The following is an 18,347-nucleotide window of genomic DNA, read 5'->3' as shown; positions in this document are numbered from 1 at the left end:
AAACAAGAAAAATGCAGTCGAAGAAGTTCGCGATTGAGACAGAGAGGGAGAATCGCAACCGCACTTGAGAGACAGCAAAGGAGAATCGTGCCGTCAGAGAGAGAAAAAAGGAGAATTGTGCCATCGGAGAGAGAAGGAAGGAGAATCGCGCTTGAGAGTGAGAATAAGGAAGAAGAATCGTGCCTAAGAGTGAGAGTGAGGGTAGGAGAAAGAGGGAGGTAGGTTTTAGTGTGTATAAAGAGTGAGTAGGGTTTCTATAAATAGTGAAAGTGGGGCTTATTTTTAATTTTAAAATTTTGTATTCGTATACGTATACAAATATAATTACTAAAATAGTGGCTAAAAGTGGTGTGCATATATAGTACAACGGTTAATATAATTAAGTACAATTTTCAATTGGAAGATTTATTACTATGTATTGGCTAGAAATTAATTTTGAAATGAGATTGATTTGGCGTAAACAAGTTCAGCACTATCAATCTATCATGTGTCTAGATTGGTCTGTTTTTTGCGGATTGCGAAAAGGATTTTCGTAGATTATAAGAAGAAAAAATGAAAAAAAATTCCACGTGAAAAGCAAAAAATAACAAAAAAATTTCTTAGATTACGAGAAATTTGAAATCTATATTCTCGATTTTCACTTACAAATCATATTTTGAACCGCAAAAAGGATTTTCATAGCCTACAAGGAAAAAAACGAAAAAATTTCTCGCGCAAAAAGCAAAAAATATAAATAACAGAAAAAAAAAAAAAAAAAACTTCTCTTAGATTGCGAGGAATTTGAAACATATACTTTCGTATTTCACTCAGATCGTATTTTGAGGCATTACACCAAATTTCGATCCATATCTAAAATTTTCGGCCATAATTTATACCTTTAGTAACGAGTTTAAATTTTTAGACATGTAATTTTATTACATCTTTCCATAAAACATTAAAAATAGCTTTGTTATTCTTCACCAAATAGAATCTCTCTTGCCATTATACTTATATATGTCAAATTTAATAATAAATAGCACCAATCACCAAATGTAGGAAAAATTATGCTTTATTGCCAAATCTCATACATTATTAATAATTTCAAATTTTTAAGAGACTCATCAAACCACTTTGAAGATCAGTTTGGGTAAACTTTTAAATAAATTCTTTTGAAAAAAGGTTAAAATATAAGGATTTTTATTAATAACAACTTATAAATAAATTATTTTGTATTTGAAAAATTATTATAGAAATATTTATTTTAAAATTGTGTATTAAATAAAAGTGATAAAATAGCTTTTGAAAAGAAGAAAAGTCAAAATTTTTAACTTCTTCAAAAGGTCTTAAATAACTTTTTGGAAATTAAACGCATATCTAAAAAATTGTACCAAACACTATTAATATGACTTTTTATAAGTCAAAAGCTAAAAACAGTAGCTTTTGAAGCTTTCCAAACAGACCTGAATCATATAGAAATAAAAAAGAACTACTATTATTATGGCCAAACCAGCAAGATAGATATGGAACAATGGACAAGGATAAACTAACGGCTTATTTGAATGAGCTTCTAATAAAAGATCTTTTTTTTTGAGTTTTTTTTTTTAAAGATCTTATAAAAAATTAAAAGTAATTTTATATTTAGATATCTCATACAAAAAGATCTTTTTATCTATTAATTATGTTTGGGTATAATAATATAAAAATATTTTTTGTTTATTTATTAGATGAAAAAATCTTTTTTAAAGAAAAAATATATTTTAAAAAAATATAAATTACAACTTCTCAGAAAAGATATTTTTTTATTTTTTTTTTAGTATTTTTACTTTTATTACTAGAAATTTGTCAAACACGCTAAAAAAACTTTTTTTTTCAGTAAAAAAAGATCTTTGATATATATATATCAATTATGTTTGAGCATAATAATATAAAAATACTTTTTTGTTTATTTATTACATGAAAAACATTTTTTTTAAAGAAAAAAGATTTTTTAAAAAAGATGTAAATTACAACTTCTCAAAAAAGATATTGTTTATTTTTCTAGTGCTTTTACTTTTACTATTAGAAATTTGCCAAACACGCTAAAAAATAAAATAAAAAAAAAAGATATTTTTTCATTAAAAAGATCTTTTTTATCAAAATAATGACACCCAAACAAGCACAATGACACTCAAACAAGCACTAAGCAAATTTTGAGTAACATTAGCATTATTATTGCATGATGATGTATGCAAATCCATGCTGAGACAATTAAAACCTGCTTAATATTGTAGAAATTATGAAATTCAAACTAAATATCAAGTATACTAACTAGTTCCTCTTAGATGAATCAAGCAAACAAAGCTTTTGTGTATCCATTTTCTAATTACAAAAATGCTAATCTAATTTAAACAAAAAAAAAATGGAAAGAATATACTATGTATAATTTTTTTTCCTTTTTTTCTTTAAAAAAAAAAATAAATCATCATGTTCTTCAATCTCAAAGTAGACCTTGTTGCAGCTCTTGAATGTGCACTCAATTTCAAGCTTCCTCCTCTTCAGGGAACTGCTAAAACTCATTTTCATTAGTAAACATCTTTGCATGCATTTCAGTTTCAACCAAGTGCTGCTTCATCAATGGAATGAGATATCTCTATGAATCTTACACTTACACATTCATGCATATATATGCATGAATAATCCCTCATGTTGGTATAAAAAATTGAATTAGAGCTGATGCTAATATATGAAGATGACATTGCCAAAATTTGGTTGGATGAATGTGTTTTTTTTAAATCATTTTTCTATACATCATGAATGTTGGTGGTGCCTAACAATTTCTCATCCTCTTTTTCGCTTTCGACGAGTTGAATGCCACCGGATCGTGTTGTCTTATTCACCTCCTTTTCAACTCTGAAGAAGATCCACTGGAACCGTCGGAACATCTCCAAAAGAGTGATTGCAAACACTGTCAGGTAGTTATGCCGGAGATGCGCAGATAGTTTGTACGTCCACGAGCCGCGCAGAATAAAGTTGCTTCCAATCATCCAAAAGTATATCTGCAACTCAGAAGTCAGATTTGTGAAATAAAAACGTGTTGTATCTTTCAAAGAATGATGCTTCTTGAACATATGCAAGTGCAAGGTAATGATACTTATGCTATGCAAGGCTAAACATGTTTGAACTATTCTCTTTGTAATAAGATGTATCGGCTTTTCTTACCCATTGTCGTCCGTGAAGCGCGTTCGAAACTGCACTTGGTCTGTTAAACTTGAAAATGCGCGAAAAGCCACTGAAGACAAGGAGAAAAATTTCTCAATATAACACAAACTTGGCATTAGAAGTAAGTTCCACACCTATATGCTCATTTCAATCTATTTGTTTAACATCTTTATTAAGCTTAAGATATAAAGTGACTATGCAAATTTGTAATGTTTGTCACTATTAATTTGAAAGAAGGTAGATTTGGTACCTTAAATCCCAATCTCTGGTTATATCCCAGTAAAATGAATAGAGCGAATTAATTAAACTCGAGAATAGCCACAGTGGCCGATAAATAGTTGTCCATTTCTCGGGGAAGACGTGATACTTCAGCGCCGAGAGAAAAATCACTGGGAATGCTGTTGAATATTTTAGAGCTGGATAGCAAGTAAGAAAGGAGTTAGAATACTATCAAATGTAAAAATTTCGACCGTTGTGTTGAATAAGCACAAAAGTGAAAAAATGATGTGACTTGGATGAAAGAGTGTGCTCGCGGTGGCAGGGTTGAAAACAAAAAGATCAATTACCATTGAAAAGGCAAGTTTTGTCTTTGGTATCTTTGTACTGACGAAGACATTGCAATAAACGCCACAAATAAGGAAGAACAAGAGCCATTGGGATTGCAACAGAGTGACTACCACAGACCGAATCGGCTTCAAGCCAAGCAATTGTGGCGACCTGCATATCATAGAAAGTTAAAAGACTTTCAAATACCGTGTCGAAGAAGTTTTTATGTATTCAAGTAATAGACATCACCAAACAAACTAACATAGAGTGGGAAAAGAAAATATTGTACCGTGAGATTTAAGACACAAGAACAAAGTAGAGATTCACAAGTAAATAGCAGTAAAGAAAAAGAAAATTTGGTATATTTTTTTTCATTTGATTTAAAAACCATACATTACCTGTTTGTTCACCATCCTACAAACCGATCGCTCCAAATCTGAAAACACCTGTATGAAGTAAATAATTAAGAACAAAAATATACAAAGAGGAAGAGACTATTAACCCAAAGAGTATCGTAGACCACAGCGGTAAGTTTCTTTAACATTTACCATATGACCAAAGCAGTAAGGTGGCAATCTAGACAAATAAATACATGAATTTCTAAGCATTTTTAATGTGAATGCCCAACTAAGATATAAATTTACATTTAAGGTGACATGAAATAAAAGGAAAAATGCAGAAAGAAGTTTACTGTTAGATCATTTGCCGTACCTTTGACATGGAGGTTAAAATATCAGCCACAAAGAAGTCAGGAAACGATATTGGCTGTATGAAGAGTAAAACCATTATTAGTGAGACAAGTTGATAAGCTATAGAAATGGCAGGTGAAAGAAAATCAACTGAAAAACTTATGTACACTAGAAAAATCGTTGATTCAAACTAGTAGCCTCAGGCTAGAAAAGGCGAGGAAAAGAAGAAGAAAGAAAACCGGTTGGACCTCGCAGATTCTTATGAAATTAACCAAATGCAAGTATAACACGAAAAAGTTCATAGTTTTCATGGCAGTCAAGAAGCTTGCCTGCAAAGGAAAAGCTATCCGCCACAATGTCCTCAAAAAGAAGTACCGAGAGGACAAATAGAAAATATCAAAGGGAAAGATCATGATAACAGCAAACAGAATGTAGAGAAGCACCTGCAATATGAAGGGAATATGATCAGAACATAAGGTAGTAATGATTCTCGCATGAGAAGATCACAGAAAGCAATTAATTTGCTCGAATCTAGAAAAAGTTATTTATTGCCTTTTAAAAAAAGTAATTTATGTCTACATAATTTCATAACCAGAAAGCAGCCCATACACAGAGTGAAAGCATGTCATACATTTTATGTAACTCAAAAGATGACAAGGAATGTAAAAAATGCTTATGAATGTCATGTTTAAGCAATAAGTCAGATTCAACTTAAAAGCTAGAAGGAAATAACATAGGAGATACTTAACAGGTTGAGATGCAGCTAATGATACTTCCCCGTGAGAATAGAGATACAGATAGGCAGTCATGCTAGTAGGGACAAGAATCGTCATCCAAGTGCTACACTGAAAATAACACAAGTATGGTTAATAGACAGAAACTTAGACAAATTTTATCCAAATCAAACCACTGCAAAAACTTCTATGATGCTTTTTTTGCATAAAATTTCAAATTGACGCAAGAATAACGGGCAAAGCTGCTATGATCAATATCGCTAGATAGCACAAAGTAGATGGAGATTGACAGTCATTAAATCAAGGAGAAACTGAATGAAGGAATACTTTGCATAACCGTTGTTAAATCTGAAGATTAAGTTGCAAATGTCTTGACTTGAAGGTTTTGTTGGGTCTTATATATATTCAAATATTAGAAAGATGGGCATGGGAGATATTGGCACCTCATATTATTATATTCATAGTTTATAGACTTCAGTTATTTTTAATTGTGACATTTACCTGATGACATAGTACTAGTATGAACTAACAGCTCTCTCTAAATCATCAAACAATGTTCCCTGAGTAAAAAAATGTTTGTTTCCAAAAGTATGCAAAAGAATCCAACTACCTTCCATATCTCTCTGTGAGTGAGGTGGTTTTGATCAATTTCAAAAATCTTCGGATAATTTATACTTGATTGTAGGAATACCCACAAATTGACTCCCCAAAGCCAGACCATCATAGTCTGAAACAATGACAATAAAATTATCAGGAAAAGTTCCACAAAAAAATTGTGTTCAATGTATGATATATACATAATTACATATAAAAGAATCCATGTATAACTTACCACAAGAAGGAGAGGGTTATAATACAAAAATGCCTCATATAAAAACAGATCTCGCAAATTCGCATCCATTCTCATGACAGAGTCCCAACCAACCTGGTGCAAGGGCAGGAAAAAAGTGAGAGGTGTGAAATAGGTAAAGAAATTCACTGGTACAAGGGAAGAATATAGATGTTAGAAAAGCGAAAAGATAGGTTCTGACCTTGCAGCAAGTAAGTCCCCACATCAGAAAGAGTACCATCTGCAAAAACAAATGAGTAAGACATACCACTTAAGGCCTAAGGGAGTAGTATTTAGAACTCATTCGTAATTTATAGATGATATTTTAACAGACCTTGAATCTCCATAGAAAAGTGGGAGAAGGCAAAGCCTTTTCCATAGGTGCCACTATGTTCTTCATTGTATCAGCACTATTCAATTATAGGACCTTCAGGTTTCAGCTGAAAAAAATTATAAAAATTAGCAATCAAAATGAGGATGTGAATATAAAACGAAAAGAAAACAAAGCTTTTGGGATAAGGTTAGGGGAGGGAGTTACCAAACAGAAACAAAATTGAATCTAAGTGCATCAAAGATGGTCTGCACTTGCAAACACAGCATAAATCCTAGCATCTTTTTCACCACTAGTGGAGCTCACACTTTTAACATAATTCTGATTCATGTCTAGTTGTCCATGACAAGCATTTAGAAATGCATGCTCTACTAAAGATGATAACGAAAAGCCACTGTAACTAGTAACTCCATTGTTTTCGGAGTCTTGTCTAAATTGCTTTATATTTGCTTCAAAAGTTTAATTAGTTATTATCGGTTATTAAGCTTCTACTCCTAACGTTATGGTCAGGATATATAGAAAATTGGTCGATGTCTGCCGCTAACGAGGTGTCTTTAAATCTTCTCATACAACACAACCACCATAGTCACACCTACTATACATACCAATGATTCAGTACTAGTCAATAAAATAGTAGCAGCATTATCCAGGTAAAACACTACGATGTTGTTTGATTCATATGGGCAACTTCAATCAACATGAAAATTGCTAGTTATGGCTATTGTTGTATTATCCAACCAGAACTCCAAATTCCTTGGAGTAATCAATTATCAACTATGGACACTTGAAACAGGGTGTTCAACTGTTCATCATATCCAACCAGAATTCATGGAAATGGAGTTCCAAGCTGCTGAAGAGAATGCCCCCTGCATTATATCATACAAAATCCAATCTCAATCCCAAACCCCCACTCAAATCAACCTACTTTCCACATCAAAAATCAATGCAGAGAGCTCAGAAATTTGGCATGCACTATAATATAATTCCAATTATTCAGTACACACCACAATCAACAAGAACCAAAACTCCATAACTACAATAACAAGAGCTCATGAATTTAGCTAGCACTTTAACATCAGTGAAATCCATTTTCCCAATCCTCCAACAAATCTTAAAGCTAGCAACAAACAGAATCCCAACATATCTCCAAGTAGCACTATCCAGCCACATCATGTCACACAGAGTGCAAAATAACAGAGCAAGGGATGAAAAACAAAAACCCCAGGTCATGGGAGGCAGCAAAATCAAAACTTGGCAGCAACCCATCATTCAGAATCCCATATTACATCTGAAATTCAAATAATAATAATAACAAAAAGAAGATGGGATTGAATCAGATCAGTTACCTGTTGCTGTTGCTATGGTCAGAGAGGGGGAGAGTCAGATCTGAGAGCAGAATTGTGGGGAACTTTTGAGGCGCAAATCACGCTAAACATGACACAATGGAATGAATAAATGAATGAATAATTGCAATTGGGATGATGAAGAAGATGGTTGCGTCGATTTCAAAGCAGGTTGCTTGCTTGCATTGTTGGCAAATGAAGATTTGGAGAAGAAAAAACCAAAAAAAAAAACAAAACAAAACAAAAAACAGAGAAACCGTGGCAGTGGCAGAGTTGTTATTAATAATATAATTACACCCCCCACTCTTTCTTTGTCACTGTAATGAAAGGATTCCGATTTATACTATGACTTTAAAATTTGGAAGTGACTGCATTTTGTGTGCCCAAAAAGACTAAAACCCCAAAGTGGTCCTAAGATTGGGCGAATTACCCATAATCGTCCTTGACTTTTAAAATTTTCTAATTGTGTCCTTCACATTTAGTTCTGAGACCCATAGTTGCCCTGCGACCCTTTTCAGCGCACAGTCAGTAAACGGAGTAATGATCTGGCACCTCCCATGCCATGCTGGAGCCAACAACGGCTAGCTGACGTGGCAAATCTTAATTTTCTACCCAATGTGGTCCTGATCCCATTAAAACCCTAAAAGCTAAGAATGATTATTATATGTAGTATCTCTTCTTCCCTTCTCCTTCGTCCCATAATTGTGGTCCACTATTGTGATTTAACGGAGATTCCATTGATGCTCTGAAGCAATGTTTGGAGGTAAAGGCAAGCCAATGGGAGCTCGATACGGTCAACAAGCAATGGATACAGGGCGAAGACCCAAAATCGTAGCAGGGCTACGCGTGTACCAGAATGGTGTGGTTGCGGCTGCCGACCTGTGCTCCGGTGGTCTGGGACAAATTCCAACCCAAATAAGCGCTTTTTTGGGTTCCCAAATTATAATGTTAGCTGTAATTGTTGATTTTTCCTGATTTTTCATTCGTTCCCCAACTTCTAATTTGGTTATTGAAACATTTGTTGATTGCAGACAATTGGTAAAAGATGGTGTGGTTTGTTTGTTTGGGCAGATGTTGGGCAAGAGGTTGTGCCTGCAAAATCAGAAAGTGTTAACTACAATGATGACCAGAAGATGGCAAAAGGTTGGAGGCTGAAAAATTAGAATCTGATGTTAGGAGTCAAAAGTTTATGATCAAATTATTATTTCTGGTTGTTTCTGTAATGTTGTTGTTCTTACTAGTGGTATTTTGCAAACTTTGAACTCAATATTGAGTAATGATGCGATTGAGATCATATGTGTAATATTTGCATGAATGAAAAAAAGTTGCTCAATATCTAACTGTGTTAGCCAACCTTTTGGAGATATTAACTGTTTTTATACCACTAAAGGTAATCTGGATATATAGCAATAGCAAAATATAGCAATAGCAAAATATATTAATCATTTTAAATCAACAAAGTCATGAGTCATAAGTTTTTGAGTGTCTTACAAAACCATAAGCAAGGTGCTGCTAACAAAATAAACATAACCATATGTCTGGTAATAAAGTAGTCATAAACACAAAGTGAACCTAACCGAACAAGCATGTTATACAAAATTACTTGCAAATTGTCTTATACAAAATAACTTCCAACACAACAAGCATGTTATACAAAAATCTTCAATTTTTCTTCCTAGGTGCCTTGAATCCTGGAGTGGAAATGAACTTGAGGATACTGCCAAGTCTTGCAGCTGTTCCGGAGCTAGCACCTTGCATGGGATTAATTGGCGCATGGACAGAAGTTGGCGAGTTAGATGATTTTCTCTTTGGTGGCAGCTTATCCGGTCTTGACTTAGTGATGGTACATACTTTAGCAGCCTACAAGAATTGTAGTATATCAGAGGATGCGCTTTTAATTACATAACACTAAACAGTTTACAAGTTGTCATTAGATGAAAAATAAATTAATTACCTGCTGCGACTTCTCTGGTTCAAAGTAAATTGGTTGAGAAAGCTCAACTTCAACTGGTTAGACATTAGTGTTTGTAGAGCCAGCTGGAGCATCTTTACCAACATTGGTGTCATCAGCAGCATTCGGTCCATGTTTAACAACATTAGCTTCAGCTCCACCTGTATTCTTAGCAGCAGCTTCTGCTTTTGCAGCAGCAACAGCAGCAGCATCTGCTAATTTCTTCTCTTTACAACCCCTCTTTGTGTGACCCTTCTCCCCACAGTAGCTGCATGTGAATGGTGCAAGCTGCCTCTTTAGGTTTGTGTTGTCTTTGGTGGAAGTGGGTTTGGATTTCTTATGGCCACCTTTAGCTTCGTCTGTGTCCATCCTCCTTTTTTGTTGTAACTTACCTGGCCCCCTCTTAATCTTTGGTGGTTGGGGCTTAAGAGATTCTGAAACCTCCCAGAATTTCTGCCCAGGAATGGGATTGATATGATGCTGATATGTCTCCCTATAGGATTCCATAGTAACTAGTTTGTGGCAAAAATTCTCTGGATTTTTGTTCACCCTAGCTAGTGCAGCACAGGTATGTACACAGGGTATTCCTACATCCAAAACAGCAATGAATCAAGTTAGTACTTACTGTATGGTAGTAATGTATGAATAAATGTTACTTTCCACATAATAAAATCAACCTGTCAACATCCAAAATTGACATGTGCAAAGGTGCTTTCCTAGATCAACAACATGGTTGGCTGGGTAACCATGTACCTCAAATTTCTCATAACCAGTATCACTTGTCCATATTGGGTGCCAATGTTTTGACTCTTTTCTCACTTTCTCCAAACGACTGTGAATTATCGGCGGCAACTTACCCACATGATTAGCTAATTTAACCTTGTTCTTCGCTATTGTTCTCATGACAAACATTCTCACACCTTCAAGTAAAGTAATGATTGGCTTGGCCCTAGCCTCTTTAATTTTTGAGTTGAATACCTCACACGTATTATTACATATGCTATCCAATTTAGGCCTGTGACTAAATTGACTCCTGGTCCAATGTTCTCCTCCCCACTGCGATAGATATGCCCATGCATCCTCGTTGATGCGCTTGATCTTGTCCATATTGTCTCTAAACTCTTGATATGTGGTGACTCGTGCACACTCCCACAGCAAGAATCTTAGTTGTAAATCCTTCCATTGTTTGTTAAAATTCCTCCACAAGTGCCAAACACAAAAGTGGTAATGAACCCGTGCCATCACCTCTTCCATTGCCGACAACAAACCCTGGGTACAAAACCATATACCATATCAGCATAATAGTCCCTAACTCTCATTCACGCTCACCATAATAGTCCCTGACTTTTGATAATTTACACATAATAGTCCCTGATTTTGATAAATGATACTTATATAGGTCCATCATATCTATCGTTCCTTATCCTAAGTATTAAAATTCAGCATAGACATGAATAACAATGCATACAATTCCCTGATGAATAAACAGCATAGATGTTCAACACATGGAGGAGATAACAATGCACACAATTTTCAGCTCTACTCATGGATATCAATGCACCTTATTCTTACATACTCATGAATAAAAAAATACCTTCTGCATGTCAGATATAAAGCACCACCCATGTTGCCTATAGTCTCCAAGGTCTTGGTGTAGCAACTCAAGAAACCACTTCCAATTCTCCTTGTTTTCTACGCCAACAATTGCCCACGCTATGATGTAGATATGGTGATTAGCATCCTGCCCTCACTGCCGACAGAATTTGCCCACCAAATTGAGTTTTTAGGAAAGCACCGTCCAGTCCAATCAACGGTTGGCATCCGGCTTTGAAACCATTCTTGCATCCATTCAAGCACACATACATTTTTTCAAACACTGGATCAGATTCTGGTTGGGGAGTGCAACAAATTTCAACTGTTGATCCAGGATTAGTCTTAAGAAGTGTAAGACCATAATCCCTCAGCATTTTGTATTGTTCCTTTTTATCCCCGAACACCACATTTCTTGCATCAAAGAGGGCCCTTGATATTGAGTTCTTGTTTAAGGACAAGTCAAAACCTTGACTTGAAGTAAGTGGCAGCATCACAATGCTTGAAATTTGGGCACTTCCTAACCTTCTTTACTAGTTTGCTCGCCACCCAATTTCTGTTAGCTGCCCTGTTCTTATCCTCCCTTGGGCATGTATGATCATTAACGAAGGTCTTTATTTGCCAACAAGTATCTTCATGATCCCTTGATGCATACACAACCCATGGACATCCTTTCACTTTACAAGTAGCCCTCATCCTCACATTGTCATTCTTCCTAAACCTAATCCGTCTGCCCTCTTGGATTGTGAACTCCCTAACAGCCTCCTTAAAGTCCCATTTTGTGTTGAATTTCATGCCAACTTCCAGTTACAGTTCTCCAAACCTTATACCTTCTCTAAACACAGGACAAACATCTTCGGACTCCTCATCTGTCCCCTCATCCTATGAATTCGGGAGAGTCTTCATTTCTTCAGAATGCCATGAGTTTGCCCTGTCTGAGTCAGCCCCTGGATCGTATGCATTATATGCATCATCCCATGTTCCTCCCACAAAGCATAGGTCCACATCCCCATCTAAGACCTCCTCAACAAATGCATCATCCTCAATAGTAACTTGGTCTTTATCCTTAACAAATGCATCAGCAGGAGCATGTTTAAATCTGATGTCTTTTTTAACAGTCTTAGCCTTACAAACATCATTATCATAATCATCATCGTTAGAAGAACTATCTTCGGTCCTTGGCTTATACAAACTATCTTCGTCACTATCATATGAATCAGAGGATAGTGCATCACCTCCCTCCTGTCGTGCTTGCATCACTGCCTTTCCCTTAGCAACACTCCTCGTACAAGGCCTAAAATTATGGGTGGTTGTTGTCGTTTTCTTCTTGAGGGTGGATTTGGGTGTGGAGTTGGGTGTTGCTGTTGACACACTTTTAGGGAGAATAGGCTTGGTAGGAGGCTTCGGCTTTGAATTAGTAGTAGGTTTTGGCTTTTGATTAGTAGGAGGCTTCGACTTTGGATTAGTGGGAAGTTTTGGCTTTTGATTATTAGGAGGCTTTGCCTGAGATTGATCTTTTGGATTGGCATGAGGCTTCTCCTGACTTGGAGATTTTGGATTCGTGAGAGATTTTGGCTTAGTTGGAGGTGTTGGATTAGTAGGAGGTATTGGATTAATAGGAGGGTTCGGAATGTCAATGGTGTTGACAGGCGTTGGCTTGTTTTGGGGGGATTGATTGCTGGGGTTCCTCGTTTTGTCATTAGGAGTGACCGTAGCACCTTCTTCTTCTGCAACATTTACTTCTGTATTGTTCATGCCTACCTTTTTCTCCTGATCTTGTAAATAATCTGGAGATAACACCCCATGCTCAAAATACACATCCACCAATCCATTATTCTTGTGAGCAAGGAAACACATCTCCCTAAGCTCGTCGTCACTGTTTAGATTCCTTAATCTAGTTTCTAACGTCCTCCTGGGGACTAGCCACCAACAATGAAGGATCTTGTCATAGCCTAACTCCTTGTAATAATTCCTTATGAAGAAAACGTCCAAGGTATCCTCATCCAAATCACCTAGGCAAGTTAACTTATCATGGGTATACCTCAATTTTTCTTCATCATCTTTCTCAAAGTTTCCTCCATGATGAAACATTATATCCAATAACACATCCATCTGCACCAACAACTCAAAACCATTAAATCACACACAATCGTGACAGAGGACTTCAACATCATATTAAAAACCTATGATTTAATATCACAGTCACCACCATGCATTAACCCAATATTGAAAAAATCTCTGTTTCATTGTCAAAAAACAGAGCATATACACACCAAACCCTTTGCCCTAACAAAAATCCTTAAATACAATTCTTTAGGGTAATGCAGCCATAAAACTCTAGGACAACCCAACACACTAACAACGCAATGATACACCTTCATCATATATTGATTCAGGAAATAAATTCGAAAATTATTTCAACCAACACATACCTTCAACGATGGAGAAGACAGAGAAACCACTTGCCTCCAAAGGAACACCAAACTCTTCAAACGAAGTGTGACAGTGGAGGAGACGGGAAGACGAAGCTAACTCGGTGTCATTGATGAGAGAATGGGAAGACGAAGACTGAGCGTGGAGGAGAGGAGACGAAGTGTGAGAGTGTTCAAACAAATATGGTGAAGGCAAACCATTTTCAAGGGCTCCAATGCATGAACGACGTCGTTTACTTTTTCATTGGGCGCCAAATCGATACTGCGTCGTTTCACTAGGCTCCAGCATGGCATGGGAGGTGCCAGATCATTACTCCATTTGCTGACTGTGCGCCGGAAAGGGTCGCAGGGCAATTATGGGTCCCGGAGCTGAATGTGAGGAACACTGTTAGAAAATTTTGAAAATCAAGGACGATTATGGGTAACTCGCCCAATCTCAGAGACCACTTTGAGATTTTAGTCGCCCAAAAAAGTAAACTAAAAAAAGTTGTAAGCATTTACATTATTTTTTTGAATGATAATTGATAATGTAAAGGGTAAAGAAAAGTATTTTTACCGATACGTTATCAATATGTATGTATTTTTATACTCTATTACTTATTTCGTTCTCAATAAAAATGAAATAGGTATATAAATATCTTATTTACAAACAGAATTTAAAAAAAATCATGTTTACACATATCTCATTTGTAATGACAATTGACAAGATCAAAACAACTAAAAAAATAATATTTACGTAGATTTTCCATCAATAATTTAGATTTTTTATATAATTTCTTATGATTTGGATAGTTTCAGTTTAGTTTTATTTTTCGATCTAATACAATTTTATTTAAATAATTACAAAATTTACATTGTATCGATTTGAATTTGCTTTAAATCTATCTAATTCAAACTACTGCAATTTAATTTGATTAACTTATTTGATTTTTTAAAAAAAAATTAATAATTATTTAACATTTTTAAAACCTAAAATGTGAATGCAAAATTTGGATTAGATATAATTTAAATTACAAAATTTTTAAAATTTAAATTATAACTAGGTGTTTTTACCCGTAATATAACATTATGCGAATATAAATCTTTTAAAATTTTGTAGGTTTTGTCTTGATATTATAGATTATGGCACAAAAAAATTATAAAATTAAATTATTTTTATAAAAAAAATTAAGATAAAATACACAATTAAACCAAATTTAACTCAATATTATACAATTCACCCAAATAAAAAATATTACATGGATCTCTCCAATCACCTCTCTATGTAAATCGAATGAAGCAGATTAGATTTAGCTCTCTATGTAAATCTAATCAGCCTGTTTCGATTTATGCATGCATTCATGTTATACTAGTAAATCTAATCACCATGTTTCGATTTATGCAAGCAGGCATGCTGTCCTAGTAAATTAAAACAGGGTGATTAGATTTATTAGGACAGCATCCATGCATGCATAAATCGAAACAGGCTGATTAGATTTACATAGAGAGTTAAATCTAGTCTGACTCATTCGTTTTACATAAAGAGGTGATTGGGGAGATCTATGTAACGTTTTTTCATTTAGGTGAATGGTATAATATTGAGTTGGGTTTGGTTTAATTATGTGTTTTACCCAAAAAATTATAGGAGACAAAAGTTTTCATTGGCTAAGAAGACAAGGGTCTCTGTAGATAAAAAAATCAAATAATAAGATTTTTAGTTATTATTTTCATGTGAAAGAGTTTAAAATTAACTCAACATCAATTTTTTTTAAAACAATTGAATCTTGATTCTAATTATTAATCACAACATTAGTATTCCCTCCAAATCATATGTAATAAATATTTAAATGAAGAGAAATCGAAATATAAATTAAACAAATAAGCGGTAAAAATTTGAAACTAAATAAAAAAACTAAAAAAATATGCTTATAATAATAATATATTTTTTATGTGAATAATATTACAAAATTATTTTTAATTATATTTAAGTATAATTTAATATATTTTTTTATAATTTTATGAACTTATTTGAATTATATTATTTTATTAATTTTATTTGTTGTAGAACAGAAAAGTAAAGATGTAACACTCTAATATTCAAATCCTTATGCTCGAGTCATAAGTCAATAATAATAAGGTGGTACGACTCTCAAGGTTGATTTTTAATACATAAATATAAGTAAATTGAAAGGATTATTAATCGAGAAGCCTGAAAAGAGTAAAAATAAAATCGCGAAGTTGTATCACTCACGTATCGACAACTAAAAGATAAAGCGTGAAGTTGAAAGCGATATATAGATAAGGGCATAAAGGAGAATAAGAGAAGGACAGTATATAGATATATAACATAAGTAAATAGCCACTAGTCGCGACCCGCGAAGTTTAAACCGGCTAGGGTATAATATAAAAGCAGTTTGACAACCATATCTCCTATTCTCTCCCAAATGATACACAAGGGCCTCTATAGGCAAGTTCAAAAGAATTTAATACATAATATAAGCCTTTCAAAATAAAGGTGGAGAGGTTCTAAGCAAAATATAAAGTAGAGAATATAAAGATCTTCGTCATCTCTCAGATGAACCACGGCTCACTTCTGAGCACCTGGATCTATATCTGAAAAACAAGAGATATATACGGAATGAAAACCCTCGACCCATGGGTTCCTAGTATAGTAAAAGTGTCAAATAAATACAATGCATTGTAATAAAAACTCACTAAGCATCCTAAACTTCCTTTCACCCAATATTCACCCTATATTCTCAGTAATCCATAAATAGGCAACTGTCATAAGGGAATGCTAAATCTAATTGCTCTTCCTCATGCTTCCCAACCTTATAACTCTCCAACATATCAGAATCAGAATCATAAACAAAACCACCACCAACTATTCTGTCTCAACAATCATATATCAATACCTCATATCCTCACTTGAAACAAGTGAAATCACTTTACTGCGTCTACCCAGAGAGCTCATATTATCTCATTATCAACTTGGAGCAAGTGAAATCACTCCACTGCGTCTACCTAGGGAACTCAAATTACTTCATTCAATAATCATCAGCTTAAATTAATCATATCATTACTCAATCTCAACAAGAACAGCCCTCAGCGTCAACCGACACCAGCATGAGGGACCTCTCAGTTGTACAAACACAAGCAATACAGACAAGTAATACACAATAAGGTACAAGTAGAACAAGTAGCACAAAATCAGGTAACATAGCATATGTGATATAGCAATCCAAAATAAATAGGCAAACCCAAACAATTCAAACATATGCAAATGATGAATGCCTGCCTTATGGCTGATGATATCATCTGTTAGTTATATAGCCAACCCGACACGTCCTGGTAGCTAACCATGGACTGAAACACCCATGCGGAGCAAGTAGGATTGAGCTACAACCCCTTTGATACTACCCGCTTAACTTAGAGCCAGTGGAACAACCACTACTGCGGCTATTACTCAGGCGGGTGTTTAAAAGCTCAACCTGGAGCGAGTGGAATCACCACTACTGCCCCTACTACCCAGGCGTCACAATCTCTGACCTAGAGCAAGTGGGACGAACCACAACCCTTGCTACTACCCAGGATATCAGAATATACATTCATTCAGTTTAATATCAATCATCATTGTTATCAAATCTCAAACATTAACCTGGAACAAGCGAAACGAACCACAACCCTTGCTACTACCCAGGTATTACAAATACACATTCATTCATAATCACTATTCATTATTACCAATTCTCAAACAATGACTCAGAGCAAGCGGGACAAACCACGACCCTTGCTACTACCCAGGTATCACAGACATACATTCATTCAAAACTCCATAATTAAACTCATTTATCATAATTCTCCTTCCCCATATCATACTCAGAGCAAGTGGACAACGCCATTGCCTACTACCTGGGCACAGTCTCTCTGTTGCGCCTTATTACCATTAGAGGAAATTCGTGCCCTGTCACCATTAGAGGGTATCTGTACCCTGTCATCATTAGAGGGTATATGTACCCTGTCACCATTAGAGGGTATCAATGCCCTATCACCCTTACAACCAGAGAGAAAACACAAGCATACTCACATTAAATATTTTCCATCATTATTCATTTACCACATTCATTCATTAATCATATATGCATCTCCGGCATACTCGCCACATATTCAAGCTTTCTCAATCAATCATATTCATTTAATCATTAATCGTATACATACACATACTCAGCCATAATTCAATGTCTACACTTTCACCATCATCCTCAGCAACTCATACAATCATCATTACTCATCATTCATTATTGATTCTCACTTTACTTCATTCATAAGTTACCACATGTCCTAGCTTCTTTTCATTACTAGGCATATTATAAACATTTAAGACTAAAAGGATGAAAATGGAGGCTTAGACGTTTGAAATTCGGTTTTAAAAACACAAAACTCATATTTGTTGAAAATAGTGCCACGCGTGGGCGTCGCCCATGCGCACGCGTGGAAAGCGGAAAAGGGAGAGAAGCGTGAGCGTCGTCCATGCGTACGCATGGAAATCAGAGAGGTAGGGTGACGCGTGCGCGTCAGCCACGCATACGCGTGGATGCGTTTTGTGCTCCTCGCACAAAACCGGCACGCTACCATCATAACTCTCTGAAATTTATACCACGCACCCGCATCAATACAGCGACGCGTATGCGTCGGCCAGGCGCACGCGTGAGAGAGTAAAAATCGTGAGTGACGTGTGCGCGTCGG

General features: G+C 35.3%; 2 protein-coding genes across 7 annotated transcripts; both read right to left on the bottom strand.

Annotated features, from left to right (window-relative positions):
- Window positions 1-2,218: 2,218 nt before the first annotated feature.
- Window positions 2,219-7,962, bottom strand: LOC107634956 (uncharacterized). 6 transcript variants are annotated; one of them, XM_088483933.1, is made up of 14 exons: window positions 7,653-7,962; window positions 6,912-7,172; window positions 6,310-6,415; window positions 6,178-6,216; window positions 5,979-6,071; window positions 5,757-5,873; window positions 5,162-5,257; window positions 4,742-4,855; window positions 4,435-4,488; window positions 4,122-4,169; window positions 3,744-3,894; window positions 3,428-3,593; window positions 3,178-3,247; window positions 2,219-3,014 (listed from the first exon to the last, which is right to left on the bottom strand). In XM_088483933.1, exons 3-14 carry the CDS (start codon window positions 6,373-6,375, stop codon window positions 2,760-2,762), a joined length of 1,269 nt encoding a protein of 422 aa, XP_088340059.1. In that variant the 5' UTR covers window positions 6,376-6,415; window positions 6,912-7,172; window positions 7,653-7,962; the 3' UTR covers window positions 2,219-2,759. The 6 variants fall into 6 exon arrangements, with proteins under 6 accessions (XP_088340059.1, XP_016193776.1, XP_016193775.1 ...); XM_016338290.3 differs by having other exon boundaries at window positions 6,514-7,172; window positions 7,653-7,915; XM_016338289.3 differs by lacking the exon at window positions 6,912-7,172.
- Window positions 7,963-9,660: 1,698 nt separating this feature from the next.
- Window positions 9,661-10,707, bottom strand: LOC107637065 (uncharacterized). The gene is made up of 2 exons (XM_016340517.1): window positions 10,278-10,707; window positions 9,661-10,187 (listed from the first exon to the last, which is right to left on the bottom strand). Exons 1-2 carry the CDS (start codon window positions 10,705-10,707, stop codon window positions 9,661-9,663), a joined length of 957 nt encoding a protein of 318 aa, XP_016196003.1.
- Window positions 10,708-18,347: the final 7,640 nt, after the last annotated feature.

This window comes from Arachis ipaensis, chromosome B4 (assembly GCF_059453495.1).
Source record: "Arachis ipaensis isolate K30076 ecotype BB chromosome B4, ASM5945349v1, whole genome shotgun sequence".
Lineage (NCBI taxonomy): Eukaryota > Viridiplantae > Streptophyta > Magnoliopsida > Fabales > Fabaceae > Arachis > Arachis ipaensis.
Note: the sequence above shows the minus strand (reverse complement) of the source record. Positions and strands in the feature narration are given on the sequence as shown.